General features: G+C 41.8%; 1 protein-coding gene across 2 annotated transcripts in view; it reads right to left on the bottom strand.

The window, feature by feature from the left end:
* The window catches only part of ddx10 (DEAD (Asp-Glu-Ala-Asp) box polypeptide 10), a 63189-nt gene that overhangs the window by 5327 nt on the left and 34402 nt on the right, over positions 1–23460 (bottom strand). For both annotated transcript variants that reach the window (XM_035782029.1, XM_035782030.1), the window contains exons 14-16: positions 22661–22780; positions 21706–21876; positions 15530–15586 (exon numbers count right to left, since the gene is read on the bottom strand). In XM_035782029.1, coding sequence (XP_035637922.1) covers positions 15530–15586; positions 21706–21876; positions 22661–22780 — 348 coding nt within the window. The remainder of the gene's footprint in view (positions 1–15529; positions 15587–21705; positions 21877–22660; positions 22781–23460) is intronic.

Genomic DNA, 23460 nt, shown 5'->3' with positions numbered 1-23460 from the left:
AGAGGGAAAAGAGGGAAATAATTGATCTACTTAAAATGGATGAAACTGCCCAGTGGAACACACTTGTTAATGAGCTCGGGTTCTCAGACCCACAGGGACGCCATTTTATGAAAGAATTTGGGACAAACGCATCTGTGGTAGATTTCTCTATGGACAGCTATAATGAGAGGGCCCTGTTTGTTCCACATATCTGAGTCCGTGTTGCTAACCTCAGTGTTCAACAAGACTTATTTGCCCGTCCCAGACTATTAATAGCTTCTGGAAAGCCTTGAAAGAGAAGACAATATTGCTGGTTTTAGCAACTCGATGGAACGTTAAGACCTAAGCTGATTTTCATGACTAGAAGGTGGGCTGCTCAATTTCAACTGGCTTTGAAAACAGTCTTCAAAGCTCTGCTTTCTAAACCAACAGCTCTATCCAGACAAAACAATTTATCAGGCCATCTGATGTGTGTGAAAGACCTCCCCCACGGATTGTTTGAAAAAGTTTTTTTTTAAAGTTTTTTTTATTTTTAAGGCTACCATGGAAAACAAAGGGTCATGAGCATGAAATGTTATGGGAGACCGAGTTAGCGACAGCACTACACTCTACCCCTTTCATAACTTTCCAAACATAACCTGCGGTATGGATTTTCCTACATTCTTGTGACTACAGACTAAAGCGCTGGTAAGTCAATAGTTCAATGCACTTTGCTGATTTAAATGAAGAGACATCCACATGAAATGGAATAAAAGAGTTCTAAGCTTAGTGGATGACACTGAAGCAATAGCTATGCCGCATATGTAGGCTTAATATGGATACAGTAATAATACATTTCATTTTAAACGCTTTTCAAGACACCCCAAATCACTTTACATGCAGCAGGATGAAAAGCAATAAAATCCCATAGAAATAAGTAAGTATATAAAAGTACACCGAATACGATGACAGACTAACCAGGGAGAAGACTAAACACGATGACAGACTAACCAGGGAGAAGACTAAACACAATGACATACTAACTAAGGAGAAGACTAAACACAATGACAGACTAACCAGGGAGAAAACTAAAGATGACAGACTTTTTTTTGAGTGGACCTAGATGTGCATATGCATCTGCATAATAGTGAAATCTGAGTCCAAAGTGGTGGGAGAAACTGATCAAGGAGTAGCATGTAAATAATAAACAGTAATGGACCTAACATAGCCTTGGGGGACACCTTGTGATACAGGGGCAGGGGAAGACCTGCAGTTTCCAAGGGAAACAATTTGTTGTCTATCAGATGGGTAGTGGAACCAGGCAAGGGGTGTTCTGGAGACTCCAAGAAGCCTCTAGATGTGGCCAGTTAAAATCTGATGACAGTGTCAAATGCTACAGACAGGTCCAGGAGGATGGAGATGTTCCCAGCTTTAGCAGCACAGGGAACGTTGTTCACGACCTTTACCAAGGAAGTTTCAGTGTTACGCAATCGCTCAAGCACTTTAGTGAGGAAGGGGAGTACACAGTATGCCAGTTTGACTCTTCTCATGTTAGAGATCTAACATGGCAACAAAGGCAACAAAATATGGATGGGTGTGGGACTTTTAGCAATTCTAGTAACTCGGGAGGAAATATAATCTTTGCTTTACCTAATGTTAGAACATTAAGTCGGAGTATCAGCAGCAGTGTCCTGCCGCTAGTCTTGCTGTGCAGGGAGCCAGATTCAGTGTCTGTGCACGCTGTAAACAAATCCTGTATGGAGACCTGGCTTTTGTACGATTCATTTGAAATTCTGCTAGCAAGACCTAGGGCAAGAACAGTCCTGTCATATCCACTTGAACAGAATAAAAACAAGAGTTCGCCCTGCCTCATGCTGACGTCAGGGATAGTTACAAATCAGACCCATGAAACAGAGCAGGGAGAAACACACAGTACACCAGTGTGTCCCAACAAACTTGAAATCAGATGAGTAGGGCAATTTGCCCAAAATATCATATCACAATATTTGATGTATGGTATGACGGTATTTTATGTTTTTCAATAATAATAAAAACATTCTAAATATGCTTTATGGGTAGTTCAGAATGGTAGTGTTTCCACCCTAGGGCCATGAACATTTTATACCGTTCTAATTTCAAACTAAAATTATCAGCATTTTCATCAATTTCTGCATTTCTGTTATCATTACCACACTGTTCCCCACAGAGCTGTATAATATGGGGGGAAAAAATATATGCCTAGTTAACTGTTGAGATCATGGAAATAGAATGATTCATCTAATTCTATGGTTGGAATATAGTGGGCAGCACCTTGAATATATTGTTTGACATGACAATGAATGACGATGCCAAGGAGGAATTATTGACAGGGTAGGAACCAAAGTGTTGGTCAGTGTTTCCAGGGGACTAATTTGATGTTACATTGCATGGTTTCTTACCGTTGCACAAACATGCCTATCTAGGCCTACATCACTGGTACCCGAGGAGTATTTACATTTTTAATAAAGCCCTTTTGTGGGGGAAAACACATTCTGATTGATTGTACCTGACTGCACCCCTGCCCAGTCATGTGAAATCCATAGATTAGGGCCTAATGAATTTCAATTGACGTATTTCCTTATCTGAACTGTAACTCAGTAAAATCATTGAAATTGTGACATGTTACGTTTATATTTGTGTTCAGTATAGTAAAATATGGTATATCGCCCAGCACTATAGATGAGAACTGTATTTTTTATAACCTGATCATTATGTACAGATTAACAGCAACAATGAGTCTCTTTCTTACTTTGACCAATATATTAGTAATTACAACGACAAAAAACAAGGCTGACAGTATCATAAACTAAATATACTGAAGAACTGGCAGCATAATCTGTGCGTGGTCTCATCTCATTATCTTCAGTACAGTCTCAGATGTTCAAGTTAGTGCAATCTCAGCTCCCTCTAGGGAGACTTATGCACTCATCAAAACAAGAATGCCATATTGAGCTGAGAGAGGAGCCAGTGTTACCGTAGAAACTGAAAACCCTTTAGACATATTACAGATACTGTCTGGAAAATAGCAATACAATACTCAGTGCACCTTTAGTTGTAAATTCCACAATATATGGCATGCCATGTATTGATTGAAACAGGATGTCATATTATACATCAATAACGTCAAGTTCAGTGGTTGCCATGGCGCTGTGGGATCGCCTAGGCAGAAAGCTCTAAATGTTGTGCATATGTTCGTTATTTTAAGTGTTTTTTTAACTGCATTTTTTCAATCAACTTCTTTGGTTTTTAACTTAATGAGGGTTGATCTGAAATAACTGGTGGTAACCCACGGAGTTACAGGAATGATGACGGCAAGCCAGTTTATTCTGCTTGGCTTGGCTCCCTCCCCTCAAGCTACTGCTACTGACCGCCTAGACATCGGAAGCTGTGGAAGACCGACCGCCCGCCTAGACATCGGAAGCTGTGGAAGACCGACCGCCCGCCTAGACATCGGAAGCTGTGGAAGACCGACCGCCTAGACATCGGAAGCTGTGGAAGACTGACCGCCTAGACATCGGAAGCTGTGGAAGACCGACCGCCTAGACATCGGAAGCTGTGGAAGACCGACCGCCTAGACATCGGAAGCTGTGGAAGACCAACCGCCTAGACATCGGAAGCTGTGGAAGACCAACCACCTAGACATCGGAAGCTGTGGAAGACCAACCGCCTAGACATCTGAAGCTGTGGAAGACCAACCGCCTAGACATCGGAAGCTGTGGAAGACCAACCGCCTAGACATCGGAAGCTGTGGAAGACCAACCGCCTAGACATCGGAAGCTGTGGAAGACCAACCGCCTAGACATCGGAAGCTGTGGAAGACCAACCACCTAGACATCGGAAGCTGTGGAAGACCAACCACCTAGACATCGGAAGCTGTGGAAGACCAACCATGAACTGCAAGATCCCTACATTAGTTTTTGTTTTCAATGCGACTGACATTCTTGTTTGTAATGAAAAGCTCTATATAAAATAAATAAATATATTATTATTATTATTATTATCTCAAAGATTTAAAAGGCACCACCATTATTTTAAGGTCAAAGTAAAAAGCTGACATTCAACATCATGCAATGTTTATTTCCCTTATGTGTGAGCACAGCCTTCTTTTACACGCCTTTACTGTGTCAGCTAGTTTAACACACATCTTCAGAGGCACCACCTGGGATGTCACGTCGATTAAGGTGTCTCAATCACACACAGGCAAAATCCATGCCTCGTGCCAGCTTAGAATGGCTCCAGCCAGCACTTTAGCCAATTAATATTTAAATAAATGCTGTAATCACTTAGCATTTAGGAGACCATCAAATGTATGTGACGCTTTAAACGCTGGAATACTAGGCATTAATTTTTCAGGACACGCTCATCTAGATCATCCAGGAAGCCTTATTTCCACCTATTCATTCAATTTAGGAGTTTACTGATTAAAGCATGGGCTCTGTATCAACATTGGGCCAACAACAAGGCACAAAACACAAACACAGACAGAAATCCCAGTGTGGGAGCAATAAAAGAGAAGGGAGGACAGATTGATGAGAACACAGAAGTATTTTAGGAGAAATTCTGACATGCCAGCACAGCTCACGCTCCCTGGTGGACTTTAATCAAATCTCTTCAGGCCCCTGGTGATGGATTCTCATTTAGAGCTTCATCTCTTGAAAGTCTAACTCTGGGAAAAGTGGAAAGCAGTTTCAGGCAGCATGGAGGGAACATTTATTACTAACCTGTCAGACATTAGGCTGTCTGAACTCATTGGCGCATGCAGAGCTACCACCGGCATTTCTCATCAGGATTACATAAAAGTAAGACCTAAAAGGCTTGCCAGGATTCAAAAACGCACAGATGCTAAATCTAAGAGGGTTTATAGATAATATAGTGAAGGTTATGAGACAAGGAAGTGAACAAACCCGAAAAGCCTTGAGCTTAACATTGATACAGCTCATTAGATAATATTCGTACCCATTTGGACACCAAAACTATGTGCAAAACTTGAATCTGTTCATTGGTCAGTCAAGCTAAGTAATTAACAATAAACTAAACTTGATTTGCTGCATAGAACACTTAAGAGAGATGGTCTTTTAGGTATCAATTGAAAGCAATAAATGATAGCACCGGTTCAGGTACAAAACACTGTCGATGTGGTAACTGAGCACAAGAGCACCACCAGGTCCATTGAGAATCGGTTATCAAAGGGTGGTATGGATACCTCTTCCCAACACCTGCATTTGCATATGCTTGTTATACTAGGTATCCCCCAGAGAGAGTGGGAAAAGAATAGACATGACAGCTGCCATCTAGAAACTGTGGACGGCCTCCTGAAACGGATGACAACGGCTGCTTTCCAGTTATCTCGGACTCTGCCGGATATAATTATTCCAGGAGGAGCAGAGAAACACTGGATTGGCCACCAGGTTGCTGCCAAGTTCCCTGCAAAGATTACTTTTAAAATACCAACAAAGGGCGGTTACCCCTCCTAACGTTAACTTCTGATGCAGAGAGTCCGGGCATCGTGGTTCTCCTGGCATGCCATCACAGTAATACACTTACCCTGGGTTTGGAAATGAGTCAAGCAAAACGACATCTGTCCGAAGTGGGGGCTTTGTTTGATAAGTCTTAGTCTTGGGAGATATCTATTTAAAAGAGTTGGAGTGAGTGGTGGTTAAATCAGCTTCACTCAAACTTCAGCGAGCTCAGTGGGCTTGGTAGGGCCAGCATCAAAATGTTCATGTTTGTGTACTGGTCTGTGCGAGGATGATAAGGGACTCCAAAGCCTAACAGCTTTGTACATGAAATGTTCTTTACGTGACTGAACTGTGTCACATCGGGAAGCACATCACATAAAATCAACATATACAGTCAGGTCCAAAATTATTGGTACCCTTGATAAAATAAATACAAATACTGAGGTATATTATACTAATACAATTGCTCAGATAGAGATTTTGTTTAACAAGTACTATTATTTTCTCTCGACTAGATGGATGTCAAAATTATTGCCACCCGTTTTCAATACCTTACCTTGTGTACAGCTGTTACGGTGAACCGGCAGTCAAGATTAATGACTGCAGTCAAACACCTCATTGCAAAAAAATGGGTATTAATATGGAGTTGGTCCCCCCTTTGCTGCTATAACAGCCTCCACTCTTTTGGGAAGGTTTTCCAGTAGATGTTGGAACATTGCTGCAGGGATTGCTTCCATTCAGCCACAAGAGCATTAGTGACGTCGGGCATTGATGTTGAGCGACTAGGCCTGACTCGCAGTTGGCGTTCCAATTCACTCCAAAGGTATTCGATGTGGATGAGGTCAGGTCTCTGTGCAGGCCAGTCAAGTTCTTCCACACCGATCTCAAACTATTTCTGTATGGACCTCGCTTTGTGCACGGGGGCATTGTCATGCTGAAACAGGAAAGGACCTTCCCTAAACTGTTGCCACAAAGTTGGAAGCACAGAATCATCTAGAATGTCATTCTATGCTGTAGTTTTAAGATGTCCCTTCACTGGAACTAAGGGGCCTAACCCGAACCATGAAAAACCAGCAACCAATTATCCCTCGTCCACCAAACTTTACAGTTGGCACTATACAGTCGGGCAGTAAGCGTTCTCCTGGCATCCACCAAACCCAGATTCGTCCGTCGGACTGCCAGATGGTGAAGCGTGATTCATCACTCCAGAGTCCAATGGCGGTGAACTTTACACCACTCTAGTCGACACTTGGCATTGCGATCTTATGTTTGTGTGCGGCTGCTTGGTCATGAAAACACATTTCATGAAGCTCCTAACAAACATTTTTTAGTCCTGAAGTTGCTTCCAGAGGCAGTTTGGAAGTCAGTAGTGAGTGCTGAAATTGAGGACAGATGCACTATGATTTTCAGCACTCGGGGGTCCCGTTCTGTGAGCTTGTGTGGCCTACCACTTCGCAGCTGAGCCGTTGTTGCTTCTAGAAGTTTCCACTTCACATAACGGCACTTACAGTTGACCTGGGGCAGCTCTAGCAGGACAGAAATTTGGCGAACTGACTTGTTGAAAAGGTGGCACCCTAGTCACTGAGCTCTTCAGTAAAGCCATTCTACTGCCAATGTTTGTCTAGGTCAAAGGGTGTGGCAGGTCTAGCAATGCGATGCAGTGCGTTAGACCACTGCACCACTCGGGAGGCCCTATGCTTATACGTTTTGAAAAGGTTTGTAACAACTAAAGTGGCCAAATAACTCTAAACATAGCCTTTAGGCCCAAGATCCCAGGAACACTGTTGGAGAGCCCATATCCTAGTGATACATGTGTTCTTATAAGCCCAGTCAATGAGCAATCGTGTGTGAAAACCTTGTTCTGACTGGCCCCTATTTAAAGAGACAGCTTTCTCGTGCTGCTCTGTTGATTACTACATTCTTCAAATTAAGCACATTCATCTGCTTTACAAACCACACGTATCTTACATTCGCTATTTAAGTGCAGGCTATAGATTAACTTTTTTTATGGCCATTCTAAATAAAATAGAAATTCTGCACATATTACAGGCTCTATGTAAAGACCAGATTGAATTGAGAATAGTCTGATGGGTGAGAATATCATATGCTTGTCAACTTGTGAATGAGAGACTGATTAAGTGTGTGCAGCCTGCGCAAGAAACAGAGCAGCGCGACTGCCTTTCATTAAACTTTTTTCAAATAATCATTTGTCGCATCATGCAGCCTTAAGCCGAAAACGCATGGAGCGACGCCGTTGAAATTTGCGTGTGACAGTAGTGTGTGTCAATTCACACACTATGTAGTGTATGCCTACTTAATTATCAAGAGAATCCATATAAACAGTTGTACATGTAATGTTCGCTATGCCCTTGTATATTATTGTCGCGTTTCTTTTTGACTCCCCTTACAGTGCATTCGGAAAGTATTCAGCCCCTTTCACTTTATCCACATTCTGTTAAGTTACAGCCTTCTTCTAAAATGTATTAAATGTTTTAAATCATGAATCTACAAACAATACACCATAGTGAGAAAGCTAAAACAGGTTAAAAAAAACAAACAGAAATAACTTATTTACATAAATATTCAGAGCCTTTGCTATGAGACTCGAAATTGAGCTCCGGTGCATCCTGTTTCCATTGATCAAATTTGAGATGCTGCTACAATTTGATTGGAGTCCACCTGTGGTACACATTCAATTGATTGGATATAACTTGTAAAGGCACAAAGCTGTCTATATACGGTCCCACAATTGACAGTGCAATGTCAGAGCAAAGACCAAGCAACGAGGTCGAAGGAATTGTCCATAGAGCTCAGAGACAGGATTGTGTCAAGGCACAGATCTGGGGAAGGGCTACAAAACATTTCTGCAGCATTGAAGGTCCCCAAGAACACAGTGGGCTCCAAATGGAAGAAGTTTGAAACCACCAAGACTTTTCCTAGAGCTGGCCGCCTGGCCAAACTGAGCAATCGGGGGAGAAGGGCCTTGGTCAGTGAGGTGACCAAGAACCCGATGGCCCCTCGTACAGAGCTCCAGAATTCCTCTGTGGAGACGGGAGAACCTTCCAGAAGGACAACCATCTCTGCAGCACTCCGCCAAATCAGGCCTTTATGGTAGAGTGGCCAGATGGAGGCCACTCCTCTGTAAAAGGCACATGACAGCCCGCTAGGAAGTTTGCCAAAAGGCAACTAAAGGACTCAAACAAGATTCTATGGTCTGATGAAACCAAGATTGAACTCTGGTAGATGCCAGGAGAACGCTACCTGCCCGAATGCATCGTGTCAACTGTAAAGTTTGGTGGAGGAGGAATAATGCTCTGGGGCCGTTTTTCATGGTTTGGGTGAGGCCCCTTAGTTCCAGTGAAGGGAAATCTTAACGTTACAGTATGCGATTCTAGACGATTCTGTGCATCAAACTTTGTGGCAACAGTTTGGGGAAGGCCCTCGTTCAGCATAACAATACCCCTGTGCACAAAGCGAGGCCCATACGTAAATGGTTTGCAGAGATCGGTGTAGAAGAACCTGACTGGACTGCACAGAGCCCTGATATCAACCCCATCGAGCATATTTGGGATGAATTGCAACGCCGACTGCTGGCCAGGCCTAATCGCTCAACATTAGTACCCAACCTCACTAATGCTCATGGCTGCAGCAAATGTTACAACATCTATTAGAAAGCCTTCCCAGAAGAGTGCAGGCTGTTATAGCAGCAACTCCATATTAATGCCCATGATTTTGGAATGAGATGTTCATGACTTTTGGTCATGTAGTCCACACAAACGAGGCTCTTTATTTACTACTGCTAATAGTGCACATTCCCTGATACATGTGTAAATATTGTACTATAAATTGTGCCTTCCTGTATTATACTTATGCTAAAAAGTTTATTCAATTTTAATATTTTATTATTTCTTATTGTTGCATTGTTGAGAAAAATCTTGTACGCATTTCGTTGGACAGTGTATACCATGTATATACAATACATACAACTAATAAAATGTTACATTTGAAACTTATTATAAATAACGTACACTTCAAAAAAAAAATCCTATAGCTGGGGCTGAGCTCCAAACAAGTGCAAAGAATGGACAAGAAACGCATATTTCAGAACGGCAGCCTATTTTTTTGCAAACAGTGAGTGAGCTATTATAATCTTAATTCCTCACCATCCAATCTACTCATCAAATTAGGAATAGTAGGCTCTTACATTAGTCTGAAACTGCTCAAATGGATGCATTAAATGCGTCCCCAAACTTGAATCTCACGCACAGCCTAAGAGCCCGGTCATTTGTCAGAGACAAATCTCATCTTTATAATATCCTTAAGGCAGTGGTTCCCAAACTTTTTAAAGTCGCGTACCCTTCAAACGCTCAACCTCCAGCTGCGTACCCCCTTCTAGCACCATGGTCAGCGCAAATTTGAGAGTTGATTTTTAGATTTTTCCTATCATTGTAAGCCTGCCAAGCACACACTATATAATACGCTCATTCTTATGTTTAATTCATGTTTTGTCACAACTTGGCTTGTGGGAAGTGACAAAGAGCTCTTACAGGACCAGGGCACAAATAACAATTATAATCAATAATTGTACTCTTTAATTTCGTTATCGTATATATCAAACTTTATTTGTTCATCGAAAATGGGGAATAACTCACCACAGGTTAATGAGAAGGTTGTGCTTGAAAGGATGTACATATCTCTGCAATGTTGGGTTGTATTGGAGAGAGTCTCAGTCTTAAATCATTTTCAGCACATGCCTGTATTTAGTTTTTCATGCTAGTGAGGGCCGAGAATCCACTCTCACATAGGTACGTGGTTACAAAGGGCATCAGTGTCTTAACAGCGCGATTCGCCAAGGCAGGATACTCTGAGCGCAGCCCAATCCAGAAATCTGGCAATGGCTTCTGATTAAATTCAATTTTCACAGAACCACTTGTTGCAATTTTGATGAGGATCTCTTGTTCAGATATCTGTAAGTGGACTGGAGGAAGGTCCTTGTTAGTGCAGACAGAGAAGAGCTCCAAATTCTTAATCATAGCCTCAATTTTGTCCCGCACATTGAATATAGCCGCGGAGAGTCCCTGTAAGTCTAGATTCAGATCATTAAGGCGAGAAAAAACATCACCCAGATAGGCCAGCCGTGTGAGAAACTCTTCAAGTGAAAATTATGGTCAGCGAAGAAAACTTTAAGCTCGTCTCTCAATTTTAAAACAAGGTTTCAATACTTTGCCCCTTGATAATCAGCGCACTTCTGTATGTTGTAAAAGTGTTACATATTTGCTGCCCATATCATTGCATAGTTCAGAAAATACACAGTGGTTTGCAGAAGAGGATGTCTTCCTTAATTGAACTCCCATAAATATAACTGACATAAACTGGGAGCTGTGCCAGGCCTGCCAGGTCTGTTGACTCATCCAGCTGTAACGCATAGAAATCACTGGCTTGTATGTGAAGCAGTAATTGTTTCAAAACATCTCCTGCCACGTCAATGATGCATTGTGAAAGTGTTGTTTGATGAAGGCATTTTTTTTGTTGGGCCTATTCCCCCCTGCATTGTCCCAGACATATCTGCGGCAGCAGGAAGAATTAAAGTCCTCCACAATAGTATGGGGCTTGCCTGTGCTAACTACTCCGTAGCTCACCATATAAGACACTTCTAGCCCCTTCTTATTAATGGTATCTGTTGCTTTTATACATGTCTTACTACTCGAAAGTCTTTCATTCTCGCTCAAAAAACTCCCGTGGCATATTTTTAAATTTAAATTGGCATGTTTTGTTTCTAAATGTTTGCACAAAAGTGAAGGTTTCATTGTGTTGTGAGATGGTACTTTGCACATTAAATACACTGTGGCTGAGGAAAGGCACTACTCCCAATATAAGTGAACTCCAAATCAATGTAGGGGTCATATTTGCGCCTCTTCGATGGTCCAACGTCACTGTCTGTTCGGTGCTTTCCCGGGTAAGGGATCAGTAGCTCTTTTTGAGATTCACAACTGTCAGTGTCCATGCTAGCTGGGCTAACAACAAATGTAGAATTACTGATACAAGCATTGGATGTGCTCATGGAAGCAGAACAACTTGTGTTGTCGACAGGTGCACTACTGCTGATAGTGGTAGCAGTACTACATGTAGAGCTGGTATGTGTCTCTATGGGCCTTACTTTTTTTGAACCATTTATCCATTTTCGAGCCAATGGAATGAGCAGCAGCTACGTTTGGCTACATACATTAGTGGAATTCCCACGAGAGAGTAACAGTTAATGTGATTGGATGTTTATTATTTGACATTGTGTTGTTATTTTGCTGAACACTAGATTGTTTAATGTTATTTTTGGCAGTGAAACGAGGCTACTCAGGCGATAAAAAAAACCTCAATGTATAGCCCTGTTGGAAACTATAAATGGACTGCTTGAAAATGTGACAAAATAATAATAATTTATGAATCACATTTTTATTTGGCGTACCCACGACGGCAACCCAGTTTGGGAATACCTGCCTTAAGGTATCCAACTACTGGACATTTTGCTTATATGATCAATAGCACCTTTAGAAACAAGATGCTGCATCTTTATCTTGCCCAGAGAACTTGAAGATTAAATAAGACCTTGAAGACTAAAGAAATACTCCAGGATCACAAAACCACACAAAATCAAAACTTCAAATGACAAAAAAAACTTTAAACTCAAGGACAGTGTAGAAGACACTTCATTTAGTTAACAAGCTATATCTGACCCAAGACTTTCCCAATTCCTTTCAAATCCTTAACAAACAAGCACGAAGTCTCCCCAAGCTTTAGCCTGGATAAGTCTGGCCTGCTGCTTTATTGAGGGCACCATGGTTGCGCTCGCAGGCTTTGGGGAAAAGTGTTAGCGATGATAAATGAGACAACAGTGGAGGGCTGAAGGCACGTTGCCCAGTGGAGACAGCCTGTAATGCTCTAATTGTCTCTGTGTGAGTGGGAGGATGGCAGAGTGAGAAGTGTTCAGTATGGCGGTGCATAGTTCAACACACAGCCCCTATCAATACCAGGAGGAAGCAGCCTGGTTTACCATGCAGCTGGTAAAACATAAGAGCAGACTTCAGGGCCAACAGAAGATGAACGAATTGAGAAAAAAAGCTACTTTAAAAAATGGGCAGATTTAAATGTGTAGGTTTTTGTGATACCCAACCAAAATCACAGAAATGTGTTATAAATCTGTAATTCTCATTGAAAGCAAATCTAAGTTGTAGATATGTTCTATGTGCTCTATTTCTATGATTCCAGGTCTTCTGCATCTTACTTTAGGTTTTGTACACTAGCTTCAAGCAGCTGAAAATACAATATTTTTAGTTATGGAAAATGTATTTCACAGCGGTTTGTTTAGATGGTACACTAATTCTCTACACCAGTGGTCACCAACCTTTTATTTTTTGATTATACCCCTTTTTCTCTCCAATTTCATGGTATCCAAACAGTAGTTCCAGTCTAGTCCATTCGCTGAAATTCCCGTACGGACTCGGGAGAGGCGAAGGTCAAAACACAACCCAGCCAAGCCGCACTGCTTCTTCACACAATGCCCGCTTAACCCGGAAGCCAGCCGCACCAATGTGTCGGAGGTAACACCGTACTCCTGGCGACCGTGTCAGTGTGCATGCACCCAGCCCACCACAGGAGTCACTAGTGCGCGATGGGACAAGAACATCCCTGCCGGCGAAACTCTCTCCTAACCCGGACGACGCTGGGCCAATTGTGCGCCGCCCCCATAGGTCTTCTGGTTGCAGCCGGCTGCGACAGAGCCTGGACTCGAACCAGGATCTCTAGTGGCCCAGGTAGCACTGCCTTAGACCACTGCGCCATTTGGGATGCATACCAACCTTTTCTAAGTCAAGATCACCAAGTCAAAATGCAAGCCGACCTCTACTGCTCAGATTATTAGAATGTGTTTAACATGAGGTCTGTGCTGTAGGCCCAATACATTAGCACTGCATATTGTCCACGCTTGAACTGCCCCACCAATTGTGTGTGGCTCATACCATTTTCTAAATTATATTTCAACATTTTAGGTATATGATCACACTGCTAGATCATTTGTTGCATTACTTTGGATGTCGGATGCGAGGCTCCCTCCCCCAGCTGCCCAGCTGATGGCGAAACTTAAGTCAAACTGCATTATTCATGCCTCATGCGCAAATTAATGGTGTTACTCCTATGACCAGAGAAAGAAAAATCTCTATATATTAAAAAAGCCAAGCAGCAAATAATAACGCAAGCTTATCAAAACACTTCGCTATATTCATTCATTGTAGCTGCAGGCTGCTTGTAGCATGAGTGGAATTAGAGAGAACGCATATTTTATGGCTTATAAAACTGTTGAACAAAGTGTTGACAGTGCTGAATAACTTAATTATAAGCTAACTCATAATAACAGCAGCTCTTTGCTGTATTCGTTGAGTCTTTCTCTAGTCATGGTTTTAAAAGTGTTGAAATCTCACATTATCAACTTTGCTGTGCAGTCGAAGCTTCTTTTATTAGTCTATGGCTCGAGGAAACTGTGCAGACACGGTAATCTGATTGGCTAGTGGTAGGCCTATAGGTGCACTTGATTCTCTCACTGGGCCTGCTGGATAGGCGGAGTTCTACTTTCAGAAACATGTAGTGCTTCAAAAAATGGGAACACCTTGCCTTCCCGGCGCTAGGGCTGCTGAATCAAGTGCACCTACCACCAACAGTGCAAAATGAAAAAAATAAATTGCAAGGCTTAATCATATTTTTTTACAGAAACGTTTGGTGAGCGACTAGGAATGGCTTGGAGATCGACCGATTGGTGAACAAGCGACACGATTGTTGCTTGTTTTGTCACAAACTGATATTAGGCGAAATATTAGAATTTTAGCAACCAGGAAATGCCGGAGGTATTTCTACATAGTATTTCTTTAAAGAAAGATGGGAAATGTGGATTCTGAACCCAATGAAATGAGGGATAATTGTGAAGTATTCATCAATGTCTGATTTAACTCAATAGGATGTCAATGGTGTAGGAGTGGAGTCAGCGTCGATCGAGATCAGGGGGGATAGGATGTGTATGATAATCCCACCCATGACGCCACATTCAGATGTTGCATTCATTTTCCCCTTATTAGTCTCCCGCGTCACTGAAGAGGCCAAATAGGAACAAAGCTAAACAGAGCAGGAGACGTAAGGTAGGCTATACACCAGAGTGGTAGGAGGCATCAGAAGAGCTGCCGGAAGGGGGATTAGAGAAATGCCACCCTAACACCTCCGGAGTATCTATCACTGCAAGACAGCATTAATGTAATGACACTGGGTGTGTTTGATTGACAGGAGAGAAAGAAAGAGTGCTGGCATGGTAATTATGCTGAGGTTGAAGACAAGATTTTTCATTTCCACATTACGCAAGACGAATTCAGCAGGCGGGCAGACGGACACAAGCTGAGCAGAGGGGTATTTAATATTACACGGAGAGGAAGAGGGACTCGCCTCTGCTGAAGACACCCCAGATGCTTTGTGACCGGGATCTTGCGTAAGAAAAGGAACTACTCTCTCAGTCTCATCATCACGTGGCAGGAGTGGAGCCAATTCAGCTGGCGATAGAGAAGCTCTATGGAGCGTTTGGTATGTCTGCAGAAAAGCATGTCCCGTTTTGTGAAGATAACACTTCACATGACTCACTAGAGGGGCTGACATTAATGACCCTGTAAAGTACCATTGTGCTTGTCCCATTCTCTCCTCAATGAATTCTGTTCCAATCTAAAAGCTAAGTGCTACATCGGCATCAGGGGACTCTGTGTTCTTCGTCTGACATTGGCTGAAGAAGAGAGAATGCTCCTTCTGCCTTTGTTACAAAGACGAAGGGGTAGAGTGTGGCCCTCACTTTTAGAGACTGCCTCTCCTTTTGAAGCTAGACTGGAGTTCAATAGCAGCATCCTGACAGAAATATCACTTTAAACAGCCACGGTTTAACGTAACACGAGTGAAGGGGAGCTAGTGAATGGTGTCAAACCCATTCAGAATGTGATGGATTTTAAGAGGGGTTTGGGGGGAGAAATTCTAATGTAAAATGGAGGAGAGAGACTTACCTCAGCGTACTGCTTGCTGGCTTCTCTTCTGGCAGCGTTCTCCTTCAGTCTCTTCTCCTGTGGGAGAGAAGAGGGAGACTGAGTTTGGAGCAATGTCAGTCTGACCAGATTTAGGTGTCGTATATCTCTGACAATCCATGCCTTTCAGGGCAGGTTGTTTTGGGTTGAAATGGCTGTATTTCGTTAGATTGTCAGAGATTCCATGAGAGGATATGCTTTCTCTTTTTTGTTCTATGTAGTTTTTTTTAATGATAAGATTCACTGGTTACTGCCTCTAAGCTAAGACATAGAAGAGAGGGGATGGGAGGAAAGAAAGCAGACAGAGGAGTGGAGGTGAGACAGGTCACAATAGAGTATCGAGAGGCAGCCACATCCTTCAGGTGGGAAAAAACACCAAACAAATCTAAACAAAATGGCTGACTTGCAAAAGACAGTCCAAAATTAAGCAGACCTCCACCATTATCATTTGGCCAACACGGCATATTCAGAAAGAACTGACCACAGTAAACGACTTGACACGGGAGTGAAACTCTCGCTAGAGGGGAAAAATAATGAGTGTGAGAAAACAGAAGCCTATTTATATGCGGCGGGAGAAGGCATTAGGAAATGTCAGCAGCTGATACATGAGTTCTTAATTTCTGCTCCAAATGTCACTCAGTGAAAACCACATTTTGCATTAGAATGTGTGTGTGTATTAGGGTTTAATATTTTCCCGGTATTTTACAAAATGTTCCATCCAGAGAATAAATAAGTAATCCAGTATTTCCCACACAAACCAGAAGTGTCATACTAAAGCATATAGCATTGATTAAAGCTTTGATCGGCATTAAAAGGAAAGCCTGATGACCCCTACATTAAAATACATGTTATGAGCCATACATTAAATACATTTTATGAGCCCAAGGCCAAATGATTGTGCCATTATCCAATACATAGAGACTATTGTTAGGTTCTAATTTTCAGAGTAGAAACTCCACGGTCACTATGAAAGCTTAAACCAAGTTTATTCTTCTTAGAGGATCAATACAGCTGCATTAGACAAAGACATTGTTCACACAAGCACTGATATTTAACCATTTCTCCTAGGCTGAGTCTCTTCCTACACATCTGAACAAACATTGTATCTTTATTGCTAGGCAGGAAACTAAGTGATATACGGGCCATAAACTGTTTTCTCCCTTAACGTGACCCTTTATCATTTTTTACAATTTTATTTCACCTTTACTTAACCAGGTAGGCTAGTTGAGACCAAGTTCTCATTTACAACTGCGACCTGGCCGAGAGAAAGCAAAGCAGTTTGACACATACAAGAACACAGGGTTACATATAACCCAAAGTGATGAAGCTGTTTGTATGTGGCTGCTATGAAAGTGAACTGTGTGTGCAGGTGATCAAGGGTGTATTCATTCTGCCGATTCTGTTGAAAAACATTTCTGAAAAGGAAGCAAATGGAATGAAACAGGGATAAATATAGCTGAATTTGTCTAATCGAAACGTGTTTGCAACTGCTGTTGGGACTAATGATTACACCCTAGATCAGCTAGATGCAGGCAAGAGTGTGCAAGGCGGTATTGAATGAGTCACTCTCTGTCACCTTGATTACTCCAATTTGGCTCTCAACCTGTGCACCTACGTTATCAACTTTCATTTGTAGACTAGGTTGTAGCAACCTTATGATGTGTATAGGACAAAATTCTAGTATCATGTAGTAGTCTAAATCTATCGATGTCACATTGAGCTGGGTGAATGGAATATGAATGACAGTCATCCAATATGCTGTAATATAATTTTTATTTATCCTTTATTTAACTAGGCATGTCAGTGAAGGACACATTATTTTACAATGACATCCTACCCCGGAAATAAGGTCAAGCAACAAAAAGAATGGTCCTCCCTAATCTTAAACAGCAGCGACCGCCACTAGTGGGTGTGTGTGTGGTGGCGAGGAGGGGAATGGCTGCTGTCCTACAGCCATCCACTCCCTCCTCATTTGTCTGTGATATGGGAGGAAGGCTAGAACCGGGCTCTCATTGGTTTTCAGGCCACAAGGTATGAGCAGGGGGGAGGGTTTCTAAAGCATTTTACAGAGCTAGTGAGGAGCACAGGGCCGTGACCGAATGAAAATATGGGAATCTACTCTGGCCCGGCCTCCAAACGATGCAGAAAAGTGGTGGAAGGAGAGCGATAGCAAGAGCATAAGAAAGGAAGTGGGAGAAGAGAGAGCGAACACCAGAGGGAGTCGTGACTAACAAATAAGTTATGGATCTATTAGGACGGTCTGGGGAGAGTAATACATTTTCCCCACTGAGCTGCCTTCCATTAGTAGGGGCCACGGCCACCAGACTAGTAACTGCCCATCTAGTTGGCAGTCTGTCAACATGCCTCCAGTCCCTCAGTCAGCATGCTGTGTGCAGTTACAGTAGCTACAGTGGTCCAGAGCGATTGGCTCTCTACTGTAGAAGTATAGGTGGCAAGTTCAGTTAGAACGTCAAACTCAAACGATCACAACAGTGTTTGAGTAGGGCCTTAGTACAGCCAGAGACAGAGAGTTGGCTACATGAGGGATATTTAGCACGCCAGCCAGCCAGGAATGATTCATGTTGGTGAATGCTGCTAATTGATATCTGGACACGCGTCTGAGTGTGGGAGGCAGCGTGCTGCACAGAAATTTAAATGGATTTTTAAAGTGTCTGTTTTTCCCTTCACGCATCAGCCGTATTCACAACAACCATTCTTGGCAATGCTCGGCGAGCACGACAAATGAACGGGACAAGGCGTTAATCACAACAGCCATGCCTAATAGACGTGCGGGGGGAGTGCCTGCTGCATAACTTAATTGTCGAGACCATGAGATGAGCCACTCGAGGGCCGCCCTTTACGGGGGAGGTGGCTCACCTACACAACACTTCAGCAGAGCTAATGCATGCTTGACATTAACCACATTTTCATCCACAGTTTGAGTAACGTCATGTTTTTTTAATCACAACAGATGGTGGAAACAGGTAGCTTCGGTACAATTTTATAAATGGCGACAGAATTTGTTCATTCGACACGGTGGGATCTTTTTGTGTCTGTAAAATTAAGTATGTGAGAAATGGTGGTACAAACACTTATGCGCAAATATTGATATAATAACCATCATATCGAAGTAAACTTGGAGTCGTGCTTTGACATGGTGTTGTCCTCCCAAGGTGACTCGGGAAACCATGCAGTTTATTAGGCTACAGATGAAATACGCTATGATGAACTTAACAGGGTGGTGAGAGTGCACTGTGATCTTGATGCTCCTTTCAAATAAATAGAGAGCTTACTCTGGTGACATGATGATTGATGCTTGACTGCAGTTTGACAAAAACAAATATTATTGCTCTTATCCATAATAATTATGTAGACTAGCCTACTCGCGCTCTAGCCAACAGCTCACAGATACAGTGCATGTGCCAAAACCAGAGTAGGTACACTTCTATTTAACTCAATAGTTTGTGACAAAACTATCAGTAGAGTTGAAAATATGATGGAAACACATTGAACTTTAGATTTTTATTTGGTAAATGAAAACTTAAGCAAAAACGTACATTGAGTGCACTAGGTCATCACGCACTGACTTTTATCCGCAACAAGTCCAAATGGTGGAGAAACACCACTGGTGGGAAAATGCGCAAATTTTCTTTATGTTAATTACAGAATATTCAAATGAAAATCTAACTTTTTATCACAAATCTCGCAAGTAATTAGTCATGTGTAAGTGCTGTGCTTGTTGAATGTCCTTCCCTATAAGCGTGCTGAAAGTCCGTTGTCAATTTGTTTACTGTAAAATAGCATTGTATCTGGTCAAACAATTTTTTCCAAAACTTTACTAAAGGTTGGTAACAGGTTGATCGGTCAGCTATTTGAGCCAGTAAAGGGGGCTTTACTATTCTTATGTAGAGGAAGGACTTTTGCTTCCTCTAGGCCTGAGGGCACACACTTTCTAGTAGGCTTAAATTGAAGATATGGCAAATAGGAGTGGCAATATCGTCCGCTATTATCCTTTTCCATCCAAGTTGTCAGACCCCGGTGGCTTGTCATTGTTGATAGACAACAAAAAAAAACGTTGTCTTCCACACTCACTTTCCGGAATTCAAAATTGCTATTCTTGTCTTTCAGAATTTGGTCAGATATACTTGGATGTGTAGTGTCAGCATTAGTTGCTAATCTTGCCAATTAAATAATAATTGAAGTAGTATCAGTGGGATTTGTAATGAATCTGATTCAATGAATGATGGAACGGAGTTTGCATTTCCCCCAAAATGTCATTGAAGGCGTTCCAAAGCGTTTTACTATCATTCTTTGTTTTAAAGTGTAGCTTTGTCTTTTTATTCAGTTTAGTCACATTATTTATACATTTGCAGTACGTTTGCCAATCGGTTGTGCAGCCAGACTTATTTGCAATTCCTTCTGCTTCATCCCTCTCAAACATAACATTTTTAAATTCCTCATCAGGTTTTGATGAACTGTAACCTTTGCTAGTAAAGTGAAATACTAGTGGGTTATTTAGCTTTGAGTTAATTGAGTAGAAGGTAATTGTATAAGTGTGAAAAAGAAATCCCTGACATTACATTACATTACATTTAAGTCATTTAGCAGATGCTCTTAAATGACTTTATTCTGTTCTATATGATTTTTCTACACATTGTGCAATGTATATATTCCCTCATCAATAAATAATATATAATAATATAATAATATATAATATAATAATAATAATAATATATTCCCTCATCAACACTCACCACATGCCTTTCAAAGGCCAGTCATTACTACTTCCAATCAAATCATAAGATAATAATCTCATAAAATAAAATAAGGTAGCAACGAGTGGGTGAGACAATAGCATCCAGCAGTCAATATTTATCCCAGCAGTCAATATTTATCCACTGGCAAGGAAAGTACTTTCTCTGCAAATCAGATAAGCTGAGCAAACTTTCTGCAGTTATTTTAGTGGAGAAATGAAGCTCGCTCTCGAAAATATTAACTGAACCTGATCTCCCCGTCTGCCTGTGGGCTCCCAAGCTATGTGCCAGACTCAGACATGTCTGTTATTGCCATTTGGGTTTCAACCTGCGATATACTATATATGGGATTAAAAATAGAACCTGGAGTGGGAGGGACGGGTGCAGCACGACAGGCTTTGCCTTCTCCTCTGGGCAAATCTAGAACACTCATATCCAAACAGAGTTTCATCCCCAGTACTGTACTAGCTCACATTTTTTAGCTTTTACTGCAGTAGAACTAAGACGTTTTTTTTTAATAGCTTACACTTTGACCTTGTTATACATAAAGGCAAAAAAAAAAAAAAGGCAATTAGATATCAATCATGTTTATTGAGATAGATATATATATATCTAAGCCCAATACAAGGCATATAAAGATCACCTAGTTTCTGATAAATTTTTCTGCCCTAATCTAACAGGTTATTGAATTGAATGTACAGAGCCCATTTCTAAGCACATTGAATGCTTGGTCTTGCCTTCCCTTTCATCTGGTCCCCACTGATACTGTGCAGCTCCAACAGCTGCTTCAAGTCATTCCAGAGACACATCTGGCCTATGCCTGTCCTCAATCACTGAGGTTATAACCTCAGGGCGCGTGTGTGTGTGTCTATGCGTATGTGTGAGCGTGCACGTGTCACAGCTGTGACATTTATTTTTCATACAGTACCTGCTGGGTGCAGAGTGGGGGAGATTAAGTTGGAGCATTTAACTGGCTCCGTTGACAGCGATTCGTATAAACATCCAACCAGGTGCTAAGGTACCATAAGGGACCTTGCCGCAGTAACAATACAGGAATATATTATGTCATGTACATTATGATTATGCAGTTTGTACTACTTCATTGTCACCCCCCCCTCCCCCTTCAGTGCAGGAGGATCACCATTAGGATCAAATGCTGCTTTCCCAAATGATGCAGGGAAATAATCGTCTAACCTCCTGCCCGAGGCTGCTGTATGGGCTAGTGAAGCAACCGTTTGACACTGTGGCTGAACTACAGTCTTACCCTGTGTTTTTGCTTCTGTCTACAGTCTTGCCTGCTTTTTCTGCTTGATTTGATGCATTTTTTTTGGCTGACCTTTGACGGCTGTGCGGCAGTCTTCACCCGTGTGTTTGTTTAACTTAATGATTGTACTACAGTCTTACCCTGTGTTTCTCTTTGACTTTACGCCTGTACTCCAGCTTGTCAAACTCCTGGTCCTCTCGGCGCAGCCTCTCTCTGGCCTCCTCCACATTGATGCCCGACGTGCAGTCATCCTCCTCCCCCTCTGTGGCTGGCACGGCCGTCCTCTGGAGCGGGGGCCACTGCTGCACCATCTGGAGAGCGAGGGGCATAGACCAACACAGAGTTAAATCACAACACTGCAATGGTGCCATCTCATTTTCAGCTGGATAGGAATGAACACATATGCACACACAAAAACATTTATCCACACACAAACGCACACATAGAAGAGGGCATACAACACACGTTTAGTCTCCTTAATTACATTTGCAGCTGGCTGGGATTCAATGCAGCCAACACAACTAAACATCACAGGTGCCATCTAATTTTCTCTGAATGATGGTTGTAATGGCAAGCAATTACACTGAGACTCATAATTGTAACTTTAAAATGTATACCAAAGAAAAAAACATTGATTTCAAAGTTCAACAAAACTCTAGGCACAAGGACTACTTTTTATGTTCCACAGAATTTTACAAAAACACATTTATAGGAAGAACTGTACAGATACAAAGATTGGTAACAGAATAAAACTGAGGAAGATGTTACCGTAATTAATACATACATTAAACAATAACTGGAAAAACTGTGCAGATGCAACATTTGGTAACAGAATTACAGTAAAATCTCAGGCAGTTTTATTGTTACCAAACGTTATATCTGCACATGCTTTATTTATACAAATGATTTCGCAAATTATTCAAAGTAGTCATTGTGCATAGAGTTGTTTGTTTTGTTCAACTTTAAAATCCATGGTTTTTGTTTGGCAGATATTTTAAAGTGAAAAATCTAAGTGTAAATCGGTTAGCGTGGAATTGCCCGTAAACAAATGTGTTCTCTCATTTAGCTGATGCAGAAATAAATGTTTGCACAAACCTGTCCGTCTTCAGTGAAAACTAATTTGGTGTTGACTTGGAAGTTTCTCTTCAGGACTTTCTTGGCCTCTTTGAACTTGGTCTCTTTTTCTGTTTTCTTAATGGTGTTACTGTCAGTTTCCTGTAATGAGAGAGAAAATGATAACAATGCTGCATATATTTACATTTATAAACTGGGTGGTTCACGCCCTGAATGCTGATTGGCCTATGACAAAAACACATTTTTACTGCACTAATTACATTGGTAACCACTTTATAATAGCAATAAGGGACCATGGGTTTGTTATATACGGCCAATATACCAGTGCTAAGGGCTTTTAAGCACGACGCAACGCAGAGTGCCTGCTGCAGAGGATACGTTCATTAGAATTACCAGCCTCAAAAACCGGCAAATAACTGCACCTCAGATTGCAGCCCAAATAAATCCTTCAGAGTTCAAGTAACAGACACATCGCAACATCAACTATAAGAAGAAGAGACTTGCTTGAGCCAAGAAACACGAGCAATGGATATTAGACCGGTGGAAATCTGTTATTTTGTCTGATGAGTCCAAATTTGATATTTTTGGTTCCAAACAATGTGTCTTTGTGAGACGCAGAGTAGGTGAACGGATGATCTCCGCATGTGTGGTTCCCACCGTGAAGCATGGAGGTGGTGGTGTGATGGTGCTTTGCTGGTGACACGGTCTGTGATTTATTTAGAATTCAAGGCACCCTTAACCAGCATGGCTACCACAGCATTCTGCAGCAATACACCATCCCATCTGGTTTGCCCTTAGTGGGACTATCATATGCTGCATAT

Source organism: Oncorhynchus keta, chromosome 12 (assembly GCF_023373465.1).
Source record: "Oncorhynchus keta strain PuntledgeMale-10-30-2019 chromosome 12, Oket_V2, whole genome shotgun sequence".
NCBI classification, from domain to species: domain Eukaryota; kingdom Metazoa; phylum Chordata; class Actinopteri; order Salmoniformes; family Salmonidae; genus Oncorhynchus; species Oncorhynchus keta.
Note: the sequence above shows the minus strand (reverse complement) of the source record. Positions and strands in the feature narration are given on the sequence as shown.